The following is a 19,281-nucleotide window of genomic DNA, read 5'->3' on the forward strand; positions in this document are numbered from 1 at the left end:
CGTTACATCCTACGTCGACAAGACTAACAACCTTGACGTCGACGTTGATGTCGCCGGCGATAGTGTCGACGAGGACGACTCCGCCGTCGACGACGCTTCCAACGATGACGATTTCCTCGTCGACGACACCGTCGACGTTCCAAAAAGTGAAAATTTCCACCAGGAAAAGACTAATAACACCGGAAATGACATCACCCTGTAGGGTAACACCATTGCCTCCACCTCTTCTTCTGGAGGAGGAATATTCTGATGAGGAGGACAGTCCATATGGAGATGCTTATAGTCCTTCCCTACTTCAGGTAAAGTACCAGGACTCGGACTCAGAGGACTATTATCTGGATCAGCATCATCCAGAAACTCATTTCACTCCACGTGAGACATGTCAGGAACCATCAGGACAAGGTATGGTTGCCATGCCATCTTCACTTATAAATGATCTACAACTAATGTGGTTGGATTACAAGAGGAGGTTCCCATCAGAAACCTCCGGAACCATACAGCCTCCTCCGCCACCACCTCAGCAACCTCCTCCGCCACCACATCAGCAACCTCCTGTTTCTGTGGCATCAACCTCTCAAAGGCAGGGAGAACAACCTTTGCTAGAAGGGCATGATATAGTGACAGTACCTGATGATGATGATGATGAATCATCAGATGAGGACCAGAATGTGGAACAGACCCAAGATCCTAACACAGGATGGGACGATTATGTTATCTCAGATCCGGCTTCACCATCTCCGGGCCAGGTGGATTCGTCTCCTGTGGACATAGGAGGTTTCCACAATGGTTCTGATGGAAAGGGCACCAAAAAGATTTGGCCTTCCTGTTCCTGTGTCACAATCAGACTGTTTCCTCTTTGATTGTAAAGAGCCCTACAAAAAATCTATTTGTTCCATACCCATTGTAGAACATGTTTGGAATGAAGGCAAGAAGGTAATGCAGTCTCCAGCAACTGTAATTCCGGTTCTACCACGCCTGGAGAAAAAATATAAAGCTCCGGACAGCTCCGGTGAGGAGCTTGAAGGTAATCCTCTTGTTGATGGGGAGCCAGTGCAGGTCTTTCAGGTGGGGTGTGATGTGGCTGCGGCGGGAGATGTCGAGGATCAGGCGTGCTGAGGCGTTCTGGATGCGTTGGAGTCGTTTCAGGAGTTTGGCCGGGGCTCCTGCGTAGAGTGGGTTGCCGTAGTCCAGTCGGCTGCTGACGAGGGCCTGGGTGACCGTCCTTCTAGTTTCGGTGGGGATCCACTTGAAGATCCTGCGAAGCATGCGGAGGGTGTTGAGGCAGGAGGAGGAGACGGCGTTCACCTGCTTTGTCATGGAGAGTGTGGAGTCGAGGATGACTCCTAGGTTTCGTGCATGGTTGGTGGGTGTAGGGGGTGCTCCTAGTGGCGTCGGCCACCAGGAGTCGTCCCAGGCCGAGGGGGTGGAGCCGAGGATGAGGACCTCCGTCTTGTCCGAGTTCAGCTTCAGTCGGCTGTTCCTCATCCAGTCGGCGATGGCCTTCATTCCTTCGTGGAGATTGGTTTTGGCGGTTTGGGGGACCTTGGTGAGCGAGAGTATCAGCTGGGTGTCATCGGCGGAGATGATGTTTAGGTCGGGCGACGTGGGCGAGTGGTGCCATGTAGACGTTAAACAACGTTGGGCTGAGAGATGAGCCTTGGGGTACGCCGCAGATGATCTCGGTGGCTTCAGAGCGGAAGGTGGGGGAGGCAGACGCTCTGGGTTCTCCCGGAGAGGAAGGAGGTGGTCCAGTCCAGGGCCTTCTCTTGGATTCCTGCATTGTGGATGCGTGCTCCTAGTGTGCGGTGGCAGACTGTGTCGAAAGCGGCTGACAGGTCCAGGAGGATGAGGGCCGCGGTATCTCCGTTGTCGAGCATGTTCCTGATGTCGTCGGTGGCAGCGATGAGGGCAGTTTCGGTGATGTGGTTGCTGCGGAACCCTGACTGGGATGGGTCCAGAATGTTGTTCTCTTCGAGGAAGCTGGTCAGTTGTACGTTGACAGCCTTTTCGATGACCTTCGCCGGGAACGAGAGCAGGGAGATGGGTCGGTAGTTCTTGAGGTCCTTGGGATGTCTGAAAAGAAAGCTTTATTCAAAGCTTGTGCTACTTGCTCAAAAAAGAGGCTGTATGTCTAAGATAAGCATAAAGATTGCATTTATTGCTTATATACAGATCACAAAGCCACTGAGTGTAAGATCTGCAGGACCTTCTCAACCCAAACTCTGAGAGACCGAGAAGTAAGACTTCTGACTTGGCTACAGAAGATGAAGTCTCGGAAGGAGTTTCTGTCTAGTGACAGTGAAGACTCTTCCTCAGCTACATCTTCGAGGAGGTCTACAATAAGGGGTAGGTCTTCCCCTTCTACTTCAGCCGAACCTCCTGCTAAAGGCTCTCAAAAGACCTCTGAAAGGTCTAAAAGGCTTAGTCCCACAAAATCTTACCACCCAAAGGAGAAAGAGGGACATCTTCCTGAGGCTTCATCTGGAAAAAAGGCAAGTCAAGGCCTTTCTGTTGCCTCTTCGCCATCAGAAAAGGAGAAAATCTTCAAGAAACCTTCGAGTACGCCTCAGGAAGCGAAAGGAGAGAAGAAAATTTGTCCGTCGACGACAATCTCCTCAGGTACGTCGACGTCAAAAACTCAAGTGGTTTCAATTTCTGCTCCGTTGACGGGCCCGTCGTCGAGAGCTTCGTCGACAATGACTACGCAACGTTACATCCTACGTCGACAAGACTAACAACCTTGACGTCGACGTTGATGTCGCCGGCGATAGTGTCGACGAGGACGACTCCGCCGTCGACGACGCTTCCAACGATGACGATTTCCTCGTCGACGACACCGTCGACGTTCCAAAAAGTGAAAATTTCCACCAGGAAAAGACTAATAACACCGGAAATGACATCACCCTGTAGGGTAACACCATTGCCTCCACCTCTTCTTCTGGAGGAGGAATATTCTGATGAGGATGACAGTCCATATGGAGATGCTTATAGTCCTTCCCTACTTCAGGTAAAGTACCAGGACTTGGACTCAGAGGACTATTATCTGGATCAGCATCATCCAGAAACTCATTTCACTCCACGTGAGACATGTCAGGAACCATCAGGACAAGGTATGGTTGCCATGCCATCTTCACTTATAAATGATCTACAACTAATGTGGTTGGATTACAAGAGGAGGTTCCCATCAGAAACCTCCGGAACCATACAGCCTCCTCCGCCACCACCTCAGCAACCTCCTCCGCCACCACATCAGCAACCTCCTGTTTCTGTGGCATCAACCTCTCAAAGGCAGGGAGAACAACCTTTGCTAGAAGGGCATGATATAGTGACAGTACCTGATGATGATGATGATGAATCATCAGATGAGGACCAGAATGTGGAACAGACCCAAGATCCTAACACAGGATGGGACGATTATGTTATCTCAGATCCGGCTTCACCATCTCCGGGCCAGGTGGATTCGTCTCCTGTGGACATAGGAGGTTTCCACAATGGTTCTGATGGAAAGGGCACCAAAAAGATTTGGCCTTCCTGTTCCTGTGTCACAATCAGACTGTTTCCTCTTTGATTGTAAAGAGCCCTACAAAAAATCTATTTGTTCCATACCCATTGTAGAACATGTTTGGAATGAAGGCAAGAAGGTAATGCAGTCTCCAGCAACTGTAGTTCCGGTTCTACTACGCCTGGAGAAAAAGATATAAAGCTCGGGACAACAGTCCTGCCTGTCTTATTGGACAACCTAAACCGGACTCGGTTATTTCTCAGGCGGTCCAAAGAAATTCAAGGAACCCGACTTCACCCCTGACAGCACCGCCAGACATAGAGGGCAGGCGCCTGGACAATGTGGGCAAGAGGTTCTCCTCTATGTCTAGCCTTCTGGTTAGGGCCTCGAACGCACTAGCGATTTTGGGACAATATGATCGCCAAATGTGGTGCGATCTTTTCCCTTTCATTGATCAGCTTCCTCAGAGCGCCAAGGCGGAAGCGATGAAGATCCTAGAAGAAGGTGGACGATCTTCATCTGAGATTATAGATTGGGCAATGGACATTGCTACAATGGCTTTTCGCGCCTTAGCAGGTTCAGCGGTCCTGAGGCGTCAAGGTTGGCTGAGATGTACCTGGTTTCGCCCGGAGGTGCAGAATAAAATTCTGGATCTGCCCTTCGATGGGAATATGCTGTTTGGCAAGCATATAGATGATGCTTTACAAGACATTAAAAAAGATACAGAAACAGCGAAATCTTTGGGCACACTTCAATATCGAAAAGTACCTTTCAGGGGTGCGAGAGGTAAAGGATTCTCTAAATATAGGCGAGGTTATCAACAACGCTACTCTTCCTATTCACAGTCCTCTCAGTCATTTAAACCTCAATATTCTCAGCGGCAAAATCAATTGACGTTGTTCTCTCGCCAATCTTCCAGAGATACACAAGGACGGCAGGGGAGAGTCACCTCAAAACGCCAATAGCGGCTTCCTGGCTCTGCCTACCGGTCCTCACTCCTTGTAACATCGTTAGGGGGCAGGATTACACATTTTCTCGATTCCTGGAAGATCATATCAACAGATCGGTGGCTCCTGAATATCGTTCCTTTTGGCCATACATTAGAATTCCAAAAGCCCCCACCTCCCAGAGCCCCTCGCGCCACAGAGTCAAAACATCTGCATCTTCTCCTTCTCGAAGTTGGTCATCTGCTCAACAAAGGAGCGATAGAACCAGTGCCACTCTCTGAAAGAGGAGAAGAGTTCTATTCCAAATTTTTCCTTATTCACACCTATCTCATAAAACTCTCTTTTCGAATGGTCTCTCTTCAAGACGTCTTACGTCTTCTAAATCCAGGAGATTACATGGCGACCCTGGATCTCCAGGACGCATATTTCCACATCCCGATCCACCCAGCTCACAGAAAATATTTACGCTTCACAGTAGCCAAGAGCCACTTTCAGTTCAAAGTACTACCTTTCGGGCTCTGTTCCGCACCGTGGATATTCACGAAGGTGTTGGCCCCGGTAGCAGCATTCCTAAGAAAGCAATTGCTAGTTTTCCCTTACCTAGACGACTGGTTAATAAAGGCTCCATCGTCTCCAGCAACGACAAGGGCAGTCGAAAGTTGCATCCAACTTTTCAAACACCTGGGTCTAAATCTCAACAAGGAAAAATCAGTCTTTGTTCCATCCAGAAGGGACAGGTTCCTGTGTGCCATTCTGGATACAAGAAGCTGCAAGTCTTTTCCTACGGAAGAAAGACAAAAGCAGCTAATCTGCTCTGCCAACCATTTACGAAGAAGACGATTCCTGACAGTTTGTCAATACAAGTCTTTCCTAGGAACGATCTCATCTTGCATACCATTAGTTCCGCATTGCAGACTGAGAATGCGTCCCTTGCAAGAACAGCTAGACATACAATGGCGCCAGGTGGAAGGTTCTTTCGAGGACAAGATAAGGATCACTCCTTATATGAGAAAATCTGCTGGTTGGTGGGCTATCAAGGAGAATATCTCAAAATGTCTCTCTTTCTGAATGGCTTCATCCCCTCTAATTCTAACCACAGATGACTCAATGGAAGTTTGGGGCGCTGTCTTACAGGACCTCCAAGTCAGCAATCACTGGAGTTGAGAAGAGCCTCTTCTTCATATCAATCTCTTAGAACTCAGAGCGGTGTGCCTAGACTTGCAAGCTTTTAGGCCGAAAGTTCAACACGCAACAGTGCTGGTCAGGACGGACAACACAACGGCCATGCATTGCATAAACAAACAGGGAGGTACGAGATCACATCTGCTCTCGAAAGAAGCCCAGGAGATATGGGAATGGGTGATTCTCCACAAGGTCATTCTTTCAGCAGAGCATCTACCAGGCACTCTCAACACGAAAGCAGACACCTTAAGTCGTCTAAAATCGACTTGTTACGGGAATTGGATCAAGTCATTCTGGAGGAAGTGTTTCAACGCTGGGGAACTCCAACAATAGACCTGTTTGCGACTCCAGAAAACAGGAAATGCGGTCTCTATGCAAGCAGGGATCCCCATCGAGGATCACTGGGGAATGCTCTTTCGATGGCTTGGATAGGCGCATTTGTTTACGACTTTCCTCCAATTTCCCTAATCCCACGACTTCTCAGGAAAATAAAGATGGAACCTTGCAGATGATCTTAATAGCACCAGCGTGGCCTCGCCAATTCTGGTTCACAGAGCTTCTTCTTTTATCTCAGGACCATCCATTTCACCTGTGTCCCATTCCATCTCTATTGACAATGTCCCAGGGACAGGTAGTACATCCAGATCCGTGCTCTCTTCATTTGAAGCCCTGGCTCCTGAGCACTGAGAATTCCACAGCCTAGATATCCCTCAGGAATGTAGGGAGATATTAAGTCAAGCACGGGCACCAAGTACAAATAAAACTTATCGTGCTAAATGGAAGCGCTTCTGTCTGTGGTGTCATCGGGAACGCATCCATCCATTCTCTTCAGCCCCTCATCAGATACTGCCTTACATTCTATCGCTGGCTAAATCAGGTCTTTCTCATTCTTCTGTTAAGGTCCATCTGACGGCTATTTCAAGATACAGAAGATCAGCTTTGGGTCCTTCTCTCTGGTCGGCCAGAATTATCAAACATGCTGAAAGGTCTTTTCAGGGTTTTTCCTCCAGTGCGTCCACCACCCCCGACTTGGAAACTCAACCTGATTCTGGCTCATCTCATGAGATCTCCATTCGAGCCAATCCATAGGGTGGACTTAAAATGTTTGTCTTGGAAATTAGCTCTCCTTTTAGCCCTCACTTCAGCTAGGAGAGTAGGAGAATTACAAGCTCTATCCATTCTAGAACCTTTCTTCAGTTAAAAAAGACACTGTGATTTTAAGGGCAATCCAACATTTATTCCAAAGGTCCCTTCGGATTTCCACTTGAACGAGCCAGTGGTTTTAAAATCATTCTTTCCTCAGCCTACATCCCCTGCAGAACGGTCTCTGCATTGCTTGGATGTCCAGAGATGTCTCAAATTTGACCTTGAACGCACAAAGGATTTTTTTGGGCTTTTAGTGCACCCATGAAAGGACTTCCTCTCTCGAAACAAGGAATCGCACGCTGGATTTCAAGTGCAATAAATTTTTGCCACACAGCGGCAGGAAAGCTACTGGGGAGACATGTAAGAGCTCACTCCACAAGATCAGTTTCTTCTTCAGCAGCTCTTTTCGCTGGAGTCCCTATAAGAGACATTTGTAGGGCAGCCACATGGAGCAGTGTCCATACTTTCAGAAAGCACTACTTCCTGGACTCTTTGAGGAGCGAAGCAGCAGTAAGACAAGCAGTCCTGAGGAATCTTTTCCAATGAGAGGTGAGCTTTCCCTTCTATCCCTCTTTTCTACGAAAATCTGAGGCTCTCTCAGGAGGGTTCTATGGGGTGAGGCTAATCTGATTGGCTGTTGCAAAATTTTGGCCTCTTTTACAAAAAGAGGTAGATATGCTACAAAATTAGATGAGGCCTAGGCCTTACTTTCCCTTTTGTACATACTGATATGGTATTTTCTATTTACCAAGGCTCCCAAGTTGACGACGGGGAATGATACAAAGCATGGGAATCTATGAAAGTTACCAATACTGGGGAACCAAAGTTACAGGTAAGTAACTTGTTTTCATCTAGGGCCTAATTCACAAAGGTAAATGTACACTTTTTTGTAAGTTTAAAATTATTTGCTATTGGCAGAGGGATTTAAGAGTAGTATCTTTATGATTATGGAGTCTACGCACATAAAAAGACCTGTCTTTTTATGTGTGAAGGCTCCGCACAGATACTACTCGTAAATTCCTTTGTGAATAGCAAATAATTGTAAACTTACACAGTGTAAGTTTACCTTTGTGAATCAGGCCCCTAATGTTGTTACAGGCTAGAATTCACCTCTCTCTCTCCAATGGTGGAACAGCAACAACTTGTTGCAATGCAGACCTTTCATAGACCCCGTTCTGCAGGTGACCATTACCACCATTGCCTCTCTCACAGGTTTGGATGTTCATCAACTGATTCGCCACGTCAACTACCTCGAACAGCTAGCCGTTCATCTGACTGTTAAAGTTTTCCTTCAGTTCATTCAGGTCAAAGTTTCCCTCATCAAGATAGACAACATGACTGCCATGTACTGCCTACTGAAATAGGACGGCACACACGCTCCTCAGATGTCACAACATTGGGAATTTGTCATTGGGCACTTTGCCACAGCATACACCTCATGACGGTACACCCTTTGAAGGTGGACAATGACTTTGTGGACCTGCTCAGCAGGACGCATCAACAAACTCACAAGTGGGAAATCAAACCAAAAGTTCTACATTAGAACTTCCAACATTGTGGCACCCAACAGATAAACCTGTTCGGCACCTCAGAACAATGCACAATGCCCAAACTTTGCTTTCAGATACCTGCAGTCCATTGGCAATGCACTATAGATGAATTGGTCAGAGACATTTGCCTACACTTTTCCTCATTTCCCACTACTTTCCTAGATGGTGAAGAAGTTGAGGCAAACATTACTGATGCTCATACTGATAGCTCCTACTAGGGCCAGACAACTCTGGTATTCCATGCTTCTGAAGATTTCATCAACCCTCTTGAGGGGTTCCCGCTCAGGATGGACCTTATCTTACTGAGGCGAGATCAACCCAGGTATCCAGACCCCAGACAATTCAACTTGGTGATCCGGCACTTAGAGTCCTAGAATTCAGGTTTCTCAGACGTCTCTAAAAATGTATGTCCATCTTAAGAGAAGCTTGACGGCCTACAACACAGGCCTGCTGTGCTGCAAAATGCAAAAGGTTAGCGCACTACTGTATTTCCAAAAATCTGGATCTGTTAAAGCCTACTGTCCAGAACTTCATCTGCTGCCTCGTACACTTGAAATAATCACACCCCTATATGTTTACAATTAGCTGCTGTTGCAGCTTAAATGCAGAACAAAGTACATTCATCCCTTTTAGAATTCCGGATGTTAAAGCATTCAGAGACGGCCTCTAGAGGGTTATCCCCGAGAGTGCCTCCTACCCTCGTTTAGAATCTTAATACAGCCCTCAGAAACTTTATGGGGCCTTTGTCTTTCAACCTTTGCACTCATGCACCCTAAGTTGCTCTCCTGGAAGGTGGGCTTCCTAGTGACCATTACCTCTTTCAGATGCATTAGTCAACTGCAAGCACTTGTCCTACAAATGCTGTTTCTTTAGGTCCATAAAGACAGGGTTGTTTTTAAAACCAATCCATAGTTCCTCTCTAGGGTGGTTTCTCCATTCCATCTTAACCAGGCCATAGAGCTCCCAGTCTTTCTCCGACAGACGGATTTTGTAGTGGAAAGAGTGCTGCACACCTTACATGTCAAAAAAGCTCTGATATATTACACCGACAGGACCAAGCCTTTTGGCTAGTTTGACCATCTCTTCATAAACTTTGCAAAACCTCACAAAAGTCATCCCATCTCTGAGGTAGGTAGGCATAGCTAGATGTATTGTCAAATGTATCCAAATCTGCTACGTTAAAGCAAAGAGAGTCCTGCCCGGCACTTCACAAGTAAGAAAGCTTTGACCATAGCTGTTAGATTTGGGGGTCTCTAGTTGGCACAGGTAGGTACTTGTGACAAGTAGGGACCCTCTCTTCTAATCAGGACAAGGGGATTACACACCTAAAATAACCCCTGCTCACCCTCTAGGTTGCGTGGCGCAAGCTGGCAAGGATTATTTCAGAGGCGTTGTAAGTTAAGCAGTTGTGACCACATACAGTAACCCAGTGACAACACTGCAAATGGACACCACACAGGTTTTATATAAAAAATAAGTAGACTTTATATAGAGTTACCACAAGACCATAAACGACAAAAAAACACACTATGATTACTTTAAGATGGTAGATTTAAGCTTAGTTCAGTTCAGTTCTTAGATGCGACACTCTGCGTCAATGTACCTTAAGTTGCGTTGCGCTTCCACGACAAGCAATGTCGCAGCGATGGGAAATGCGGCAAAGTCAGGTGCAAAGAAATAAAGACGTGAAGATCTTCCAGATGCGGCACGCTTCTCAGGGATGCAATAAGTTCTCAGTTCGATGCGTGGACTGCAGCGGCGACACCCTTACGATGCGACGGCAACAGCTCCAGCGGCGACGCTCTTCTCCCACGATACGTGAAGCTTCCGCTCGATGCGACAACTACAGCGCCGACATCCAAGATCCGACGGCAGCAGCTCCGACGACGGCGCTCTTCTCGGGGATGTGAGGTGCTCTTGGTCGATGTGGTGCAATGCGACAGCGACACCCTCCTTCGGAGTTGTGACGGCAGGCACGCTCCGACATCGTTGCGAGATTCTTCTCCTGATGCAGTGCAGTACGACAGCTCCAGCGCCGACACCCTCCTTCTTCGGAGTTGAGACGGCAGCAGCGACGGCGACACGCTTCCTCTTTGTTGCAGCACGCTTCTCTCCGGTGCGGTGCAGTGCGACAGTTCCAGCGGTGACACCCTCCTTCCTCCGGAGTTGCGATGGCAGGCACAGCGACGGCGACACGCTTCTTTTCGTTGAGTCGCACTTCCAGCTCCTTGCGACACGCAGTTCCTCAGAAGGCTCAAACAGCAGCAGGCACTTCCAAAAGAACTCTGGGGAGCTGGGGGGTGAAGTCTGTGGCCCTGAGACTTCAGCAGGAGGCAAGCTCTTTTCCAAGCCCTTGGAGATCCTTCACAAGTTGAAAGCAAAGTACACAAATTTCCTTTCTCCTTCCTTTGGCAGTAAAGCAACCACTGCAGGCCAATCCCCCAAGCAGCAATTCAGCTTGGGAATAGTCTCTCCTCAGTTTCTTCAGGTTCCTCTCCTCAGTAAAGGTTTCTTCTTGTAGTCCAAGTGATCTAATTTCATGGGATCAGGGTTCCAATATTTATACCCAGAAATCCTTTGTTCTCTGAGTGGAGAGGGGCCTTTGCCCAGTCCAAACAGGTTTTGAAGCACTCTGTTTACCAGACTTCTCCTTTCCTGTGAGATGCCCCACAGGAGGTGGAGCCAGCATTGTGGAAGGCAAGTACTGTCCTGGAGCACTTTGTTTACAGGTCTCCTTCTCTTCTTTCAGTGTGCAGGGCAGAGACATCAGCCGCTCCTCAGGGGGTGAAGCCAGCATTTTGGAAGGCAGGCACAGCCCTATTCAAGGTTCAGGTGCACTCCTCCCTCCCATCTAGATGCAGATCTCTCTATTCCCCACTGGGTGACTCAGCCTGTCTCCCGGAATTCCCCAGCCCTGTCACTCTCAAAACCAGACATAGGAATACACAACCTAGCAGAGGCCGGTTTGAATGGTTAGACAAGCAAATACCCACTTTCTAAAAGAGAATGTTAAAATAAACTTTACTAAAAGATGTATTTTATTATTCTGAGTTCAGGCGTACTAAACTCGAATTCCCACCATGTTCTCTGAGCCAGTTAGGATTATAAAATGTAATAACTCTAACAGCCCATTCTGGCCTATGGAGAACAGGTAGTCTTGCAATAGTGAAAGACGAAAATGGCTGTAATTCACTATTAGGACATGCCACACACATCGGGGCTTGTCGTACCTTATACTTACAATGCACCCTGCCCTTGGGCCTACTATAGGGGTGACTGATATGAAGAAAAGGGAAGGTTTAGGGACTGGGAAGTGGGTGGACTTGCCCAGTCAGCATGACAGTACCAGACTGCACGCAGGCTCTGCAATGGCAGACCTTAGACACATTTTACATGGCTGCTTCTGTGGGTGCCACAACCAGTGCTGCAAGCCCACCAGCAGCATTTGGATTACACGCCCTGCACACTCAGTGCACCAGACTTGGGTCCGACAAGTAAACCAAAATAGCCAAACATGGAACCACTGATTATTACATCAATTTACAATACGGAGCACTTTCACTGTGGCACTGGATAGCAGTGGCACAGTGCCCAACACATCTAACACCAGCAAAAATACACGAGGCAACAGTAAAAATGAAAGGGAGACCCACACAATGGTGCCAGGTCTAGCAATGGCCTTCTTAGAAAATGTTCTGCTAGCAGATACTTGCAAAGCAGCCGTATGGTGAACATCACACACTTCTACTACTGTGCCTGCCTACATGCCATGGTGAATTAGACAGTTTCTTTACATCTGCAACTACCACACACCAGCCGCCGCTTCTGGAGGGTATTGCTTTACAGAAATACAACACATATGCATCTAGAGTCACACATTCGATGAACGGAAAATGTTACTTACTCTGTAAGCATTTGTTTGTAGCGTTTCGTGCTGTAGATTCACGTGTCCACCCTCTACCCCGTAAGTGTGTGTATTTTGCAGATTTAGTACATCACATTGCACATGGTGCACTATGACTATGTTCACAGGAAACTTCATGCGAAAACAATCTAACATGGAGTCCGTGCCAATGCGCATTTCCACAAAAAGGAGGAGTCAGAGCACATCTTGAAGCTCAAGAGACTCCTTCGAAGGAAAACAACTTCCAAATGTCCAAGCTCAACACTAGATGGTAGGTGTATGCAAAGCATGTCAATCTACAGCACTGCATGCTACAAACAGATGTTTACAAGGTAAGTAAAATTTCATCTATCACTTCAAAAATGTCAAAATGTTGCTAGTATGTGGACTGATTTCATTTTTCTGATTACTGCAGAGCTCATCTGGAAATATTTCACTCTACTGTTGCAGTTTCTATGATTTTACCAGGTAAGAATCTATATTAATATTTCTTTTAGCATGCAGTGTTAATGTCTAGGTCATGCTTTCTGTTACTTGTGATTTGCAATTTATCTGGTAGAACTGTGGTTTTTCATCTAAATTGCTTGTCTCATAGCTTGAATTGCCTATAGTTACTAAATGACGCTTGTTGACATCTTTGAAACTGGAAATACATTGCAGGACCTGATGTAAAATAATTTTGTGGTTGCAAGCCTTGTGATTTGCAAAATCACATGGTTTGAAACCGCAAAATGACATTTTACTAAACCCATTTTGTGATTCAATAAAGCCCTTACATATTGCGAAATGGGTTTACTGACTTTATTTAAATCTGTTTTATTGGTTTTGTTGTACAACAAAAACAGAAAAACATGTGAACCCTATGACTGCGACATTTCAAATAGTTCCAGTACCACATTTTCATATGACTATCGTTAATGACATGGTGTTGCATTGACTACAGCGCTCGGTTTCTGCGAGCTGTAACAAAGTTGTGCTGCTTGTAACTCCAGTTTCATCAGGACTCCCCACATTTCCTTAGAGGTGCTGTAATCAGTCTTTCCCCCTCTCACCCCCCTCAGTATCGTCAGTGTTTGATTGCGCCAGGAGATACAGTTGCAAGGGGCCCAAATGTCTCTTGGGCGCTGCAAAGGTGGTAACAGTTTAGCGTAGGTATGCAGTTGTTCTTGGGAAAATATCAGGTCTTTTAACCAGTCTTTAAATTTGGGTGTTCTCCCTCTCCCCCATCTACACACCACAGTGCGTTTGGCCAGTAAAAGCACCAGTGATGTAAACCGTCTATATTGGGCTTCAATATCCTTAGTGTACCCCAGCAGCGCAATGAGTGGGGAGTCTGGTATGTGAATCCTAGTCATCTGGTCAAGCACCTCTAGTACCTCTCCCCAGTAATGTCGGCCCAGGGCTCAGTCCCAGGCTAAGAGGCAAAAACCAGCACCTTCCCTAGCGCATCTGTCACAGCAGTCAGAATCCCTTAAGTGGAAGCGTTTAAGTTTTGCAGGCGTATAGTATAGCCGATGCAAATATTTGTAGTGGATCAGTCTCAGTCTGCTGTTAGCTGACACTTTGCCCGCTGCTGACAGCAATAGGTCCATTGTTCGTCAGTTAGAAGGAGGTGTAGTTCCTCCTCCGAATGCATTCGCGCAGCGGGGGCAGTGTGTGGACTGTCTGTTTCGGTGGTCCGTTATAACATGGAGACAACGTGTGTGGGGGTCTCCTATTGAAGGAGGTTGTGTAAGGGACCCATGGTAAGGGGTTCATGTGCGAAGTCCGGGGTAGTGAATTTGACGTCTTGGCGCAGCCTGACGTATAGAAAATGTTTGAGAGCTGTGGGTGGGTTGCTTCCAAAGAACTCCTCTCGGTGCGGAATGTCCAGTTTTTATATAGGTCAACCCATTTTAAGACCTAGAGTTTTAGAAGCATTTGGTGACAGCCTCCTTCCTGCGTGACAGGGAGGTCATGTCTGCCCTGACGAGGCAGCAGGGGGGAATATAATAAGTCAAGTTTGAGGCTGCCTGCCCATTCTCTCCAAGCGTGGGTTGTGCATTCGGCTATGGTCGGAGTAGTGCGTTTATGAAGGATGGGTGAGCTAAGATAGTCCGTGTCTCGGGTTGGGGCCATAAAGCTGTGTTCCACTACTAGGTGGGGCATGTAGGGTGGAGGGTCCATCCAGAACGCTGCATAGTGGGCTTGTGCGCAATGGAAATACAATTCCATGTCAGAGATCTCAAATCCTCCAGCAGCAAATAGGCGAATGGGGGTGTCCCAGTTTAGCCGTGGTTGTCCCCCCTCCCCCAGGTGAGGCAGATGAGCTGAGATTTCAGAGTTTATAAGAAGTGTCTGCTGGGAGCGTATGGGATGTTAATAAATAAATATAGGAGCTTGGGGAGGATTAACATTTTTATCAGCGACGTCCTGCCCGCCAGGGATATTGGCATTGCGATCCATCTGGCGATCTTGTTGGTTAGGCGATCCAGAGTTCTCCCATAGTTGGCTCTCATCAATTCCTCCCTATCCCTAGTAACTACAATGCCTAAGTATGTGACTGCGTCTGCACGCCAGGTGAGGGGGTAATCTGGATCTCATTTCGGAGTTGCTGCTGTGAGAGGGAATATTTGAGACTTTATCTGGATGCCAAAGAGCCTCCCGAAAAATATCAGTACCTGTTATCGGGTTCAGGCTGTCTGCCGGATTGCGGAGGTAGAGGGTAAGGTCATCCTCATATAGTGAGATTAACAATTGCCGCTCAGGATAAATGAGGGAGTGTTCTCTGTGGTGTTGAGCAATTTAGATGCTAGTGGCTCTATTGCAAGGGCAAAGAGGAGTGGTGACAACGTCCACCCTTGTCTTGTGCCTCTCGCAGTGCTGAAGACTGACAAGCGGGTGCCATTTATCAGCATACTGGCCTGTAAGTTGGAGTATAGTAGTTGGATCCAAGACTGGAAGGGTATAGGGAAACCCATCCGTTGTGTAATACAAATGCTAAGTAATCCCATTCTAGGGAGTCAAAGACTTTGGTCGCGTCAAGAAAGACGGCCACAGAATTTGTCTCAGGGTCAATGTCTTGCAGGTCTGCGAATAAGGTATGGAGGTTGTGTGATGTGGCCCTGCCGGAAATGAAGCCTGGTTGCTCCGGCAACACCAGGGCGGTAAGGAGGATGCTTTTTGCAGTAATCTTGGCCAGGATTTTCACATCCACGTTGATGAGCGAGAGCGGCCGGTACGAGTCGCACTGGTCTGCGCGTTTCCCAGGCTTTTGGAGGGAGATGATGAGTGCTTCGCGCATCGTCTGGGGGAGTGTCCCCATATCCCTTCCTTCCGGAGGATTGGAATGAGGGCAGAGCTGAAAGTTTTATAAAATTCAGCCATGAGGCCATCAGGGCTGGGGGCACGGCCTGACTGTAACTGCATTATAGCAGCTCTTATCTCATCGTCTTCGTAGTCGGCCAAAAGGTATTCCCGTTGGGAATCTCCTAGCCACCCGATTGCTGTGTCCTCAAAGAAAGGAGTAAAGTCTACCGGCTGCGTCCTGTGAGACTTGTATAATGTGCTGTAAAATTTCTGAAATACTCCTAGGATGTCTGGGGTATCTCTGTGCGCGCATCCCTCGTCGTCAAGTATTTCAAGTATCGTATTCATAAAAATGTAGGTGGGCGGATAGTTACTGCGAGCACTTTCCCTGGTCTTTCGCTCTCACCATATTTCCGAGCCCGGTGGTATTTGCCCCTAAATTTACAATCCCTATCCGCGGTCTCTAGATATTCAGATATGGTCTCTCTTATTTTCGCCTGTATGCTAATCTCTTGCAGTTGGGCCTCTAAGCATTTAAGTTCTTTTTCCAAGCTGTGAAGAGTAGTGTGGATATCCTTTAATATCCCCCCACTCTTAGCAATGCAGATCCCACAGATGTGACCTTGAATGCCTCCCAAACCGTGGTGTACTGCGGCACCGACTTAATGTTGTGGGGAAAGAAGTCCTCTATCTCCTGTTCAAATTCTGATTTGAAAACAGGATCCAACAATGCGTGTGTAGGTAGGTGCCAGCATGTGTATGGCGGGTCTATATTGGGGGAAGTGAGATTCAGTAGGACGGGCGAATGCTCCAAGTAGGTGCGCGGCAGGTGTGTGACACAATTTATCCAGGGTATCAGACCTCTAGATAAAAGCCACCCGTCAATACATGACCAGGAGGAGTGCGCAGTAGAGTAACAAGTGCCGTCACTGCTGTTGGGGTGGAAATGTCACCAGGGTTCAATCAGTCCTTGATCTGTTTTGATGTTGTTGAGGTGGCGTTGGGTATTAGAATAGTGGTGCGGCTGAGGGTGCGAGCGATCCATTGTTGGATCCAATGCAAGGTTAAAGTCGCCTCTCCAGACCACGTGTGTTGACCAAATGTCTAGAATCTGCCCCCACAGGATATGAAAGAATTTAGAGTCATCTGTGTTGAGGCCATAGCAGCTGATGAATGTGATGGATTGGTAAGCTAGTTGTCCCCACAGGACGCAGTATCGTCCTGCTGGGTCAGAGTAGGAGCCTATGGCATTGTAAGGGAGAGTCCGCTTAACCAGTAGGGTGATGCCCCTTGCCTATGTGGAGAAAGAGGAAAAACTGTGGTGGGCTGCCCATCGGGCAGCGTATAAGGGTACGGCTGTTGACCTGAGGTGTGTTTTGTGCAGCATGGCACATTGTATGTTGTGCCTGTCTTGGTACGCTAAGATGTGCTTGCGCTTCCGGGGTTTACCCAGGCCGCGCACATTCCATGTCAGGAGGTTTTACCTAGAAAGATGAGGCTGAGTCATGTCAGCGGTGTAGTTGAGTTAGGGCATTGAGTGTCATGACTATGTCATGAAGTCGGTTTATGTTGATGTGGTTTGTCTGTATGACGTTGTTGAGTGGTGTTTCTTGAGTAAACTTTCCCCTTCCCCTCCCACATCAGCAGCCCAAATACTGCTGTGGTGGTTGACCCTCCCACCCCCCTTACCGTCTCCGTAACGGTTCTCCCAACTGGGGAACAAACAATAACTTTAGGAATGTTAAAATACCAGATCAGTTTAGGGATTGCCTATTCGGTGTAGGCTAGAGGGCGACACAGAGCGTCCTCGATGGTACGAAATCATGCCACGATTGGATAACACCTCACCGCACATCAGACAGAAGGGAGTCTTTCACCTGGACATCTTTTCATGGTCATGAGACTTTACATCATTTTGCAGAATATCTTCTGTTGGGCTATATAATCTCAAGAGCCTCTCCATCTAGCATTACAGTTTTTTCACTCATTAAGAAGGTTCCATTGTTGTTTTCATGGCTTACTTGATCCAGCTTCATCCGCTGAACATTATAATATAGCAGTTTTAGCACTACTTCTTCCTTCCCGATGAATTCTTCAGTTTTTAATAAAATCTCATCTATCTCTAGTGAATCATAAGTAGGTAATTAATTTACCCTGGATCCAAGTATTTTAATATTGGGTCCCTCTTCCTCTCTGTTATATGAATCTAGGTTTATGTTGTGGCTGTCCTGAAGAAGGCAATCCCAAGCCGAAACATGCTTAGACAAATTGAGAACTTGTCCAACATTTAGCCACTAGATTTTATTTAGAACAATTGATTGTATAACTATTTGTTTTTGTGGTTTATGTTTGAATTGTAATATAATGAACTATGCCACTATTGTCTGTATTTTGATTTTTCGGAATTATGTACGTTCCACAAATTTTGATCTATACAGTTTTTACCATGAATTTATACTAATAAAAAATGGAAATATTTTAACTAATGTTCAGTGCACTGTAGTCTATAAATATATCAATGAGCCTATTGTAGGTCGCTCCATGACCAGTTAATTGCCTAGGCTTTTGTCACAAACGAGGGTGCTCAGGGACAGATAGAATGTCTCATATAGCTGAGTGTTCCATTTTGGTGGCTTGGAGACGTGTAGCATGTCCGCTGGACTCGGTACGGCAGGATGATGCACTTTGTTTGTTGCTGAGTAGGTTCAGTGTGTTTTGCACCGGGCCAGCGCCCTACGTCACCGGGCGGTATCCACAGTCTATTGTTAACCTTGCCTTATTTGATTAGTCATTCTATGTCTGAGAGTTCCGCAGCAGCTGTGTGCGAGTTGTTTGGCGACGCTTGGCTGGAGTATGTCTGAGGCAGGGACTTTAAAAAGTCATTGACATTTTGAGGATTGGTAACAAAATGTTTCTTATTATGGTAGGTGACTTTTAAACATGCTGTAAAGAGCATGGCATACGCTATGTTCGCTTGCTGAAGCTTCTTTTTGACAGGGAGAAATTATCTGCGCGCCTCCTGGACAGCCATCGTGAAGTCAGGGTATATTGATATCGCCGTGCCCTCCAAAGATAGCGTCCTCTTCTCCCTTGCCAGACGTAGGGCAGTGTTGCGGTCTCGATAGTTAAGTATCCGTGCTATAATTGGTCTTGGAGGGGCTCCCAGCGGAGGTCTGGTGGCTAATGACCTGTGGGCTTGTTCCACTATTAGCATTGTAGAAAACACCTCCTTCCCAAACAGCTTGGCGAGGAGGCACTCAACGTATTCCTCCATTTTGCCATTGTTTGTGGACTCTGGCACACCAAGAATTGCAAGTTGTTCCTGCGAGATCTAGATTCTAAGTCCTCATTCTTGGCGGCAATTACCTTCAGGACTTTTTCCACATTCAGGAGTTTTTCTTTGTTAATGTTAGAAGTGTCCTCTAGGTCCGAAATGCGCTGTTCAGCTTCTTTTATACGTTCTTCGTGCTGGTCAGTCTTGTGCGTGATGTTGTCGAGGCGCGTGTACATGGAGTCCATCTTGGCCTCTATGGAGGTTAGGCTGGATTTCATGGTGAGGAGGAGGTCCCTCAGATCGTCAGTTGATGCGGGCGTCCCCGTGGGGGAGGCATCCATCGTGATATCTTCAGTCTCGCCTTGTGTTCTGGATGATTTGCGGGCTTCAAATGGAATTTTCTTTTGCTTTCCGTCTGTTTCCCCATGTTGGTCCCTTTGTTTAAGGTATGGTCCCTTGGTATGGCGAGGCGAGTAGGAAAGAGTATG

The 19,281-nt window shown here is 47.1% G+C and overlaps 1 protein-coding gene across 1 annotated transcript in view; it reads left to right on the forward strand.

Moving 5' to 3' along the window:
* Positions 1-19,281, forward strand: part of LOC147722574 (putative thiopurine S-methyltransferase) — a 305,879-nt gene that overhangs the window by 212,052 nt on the left and 74,546 nt on the right. The window contains exon 5 of the mRNA XM_086965108.1: positions 12,647-12,699. Coding sequence (XP_086821234.1) covers positions 12,647-12,699 — 53 coding nt within the window. The remainder of the gene's footprint in view (positions 1-12,646; positions 12,700-19,281) is intronic.

Source organism: Lissotriton vulgaris, chromosome 4_1 (assembly GCF_964263255.1).
Source record: "Lissotriton vulgaris chromosome 4_1, aLisVul1.2, whole genome shotgun sequence".
Taxonomy (NCBI): Eukaryota; Metazoa; Chordata; class Amphibia; order Caudata; family Salamandridae; genus Lissotriton; species Lissotriton vulgaris.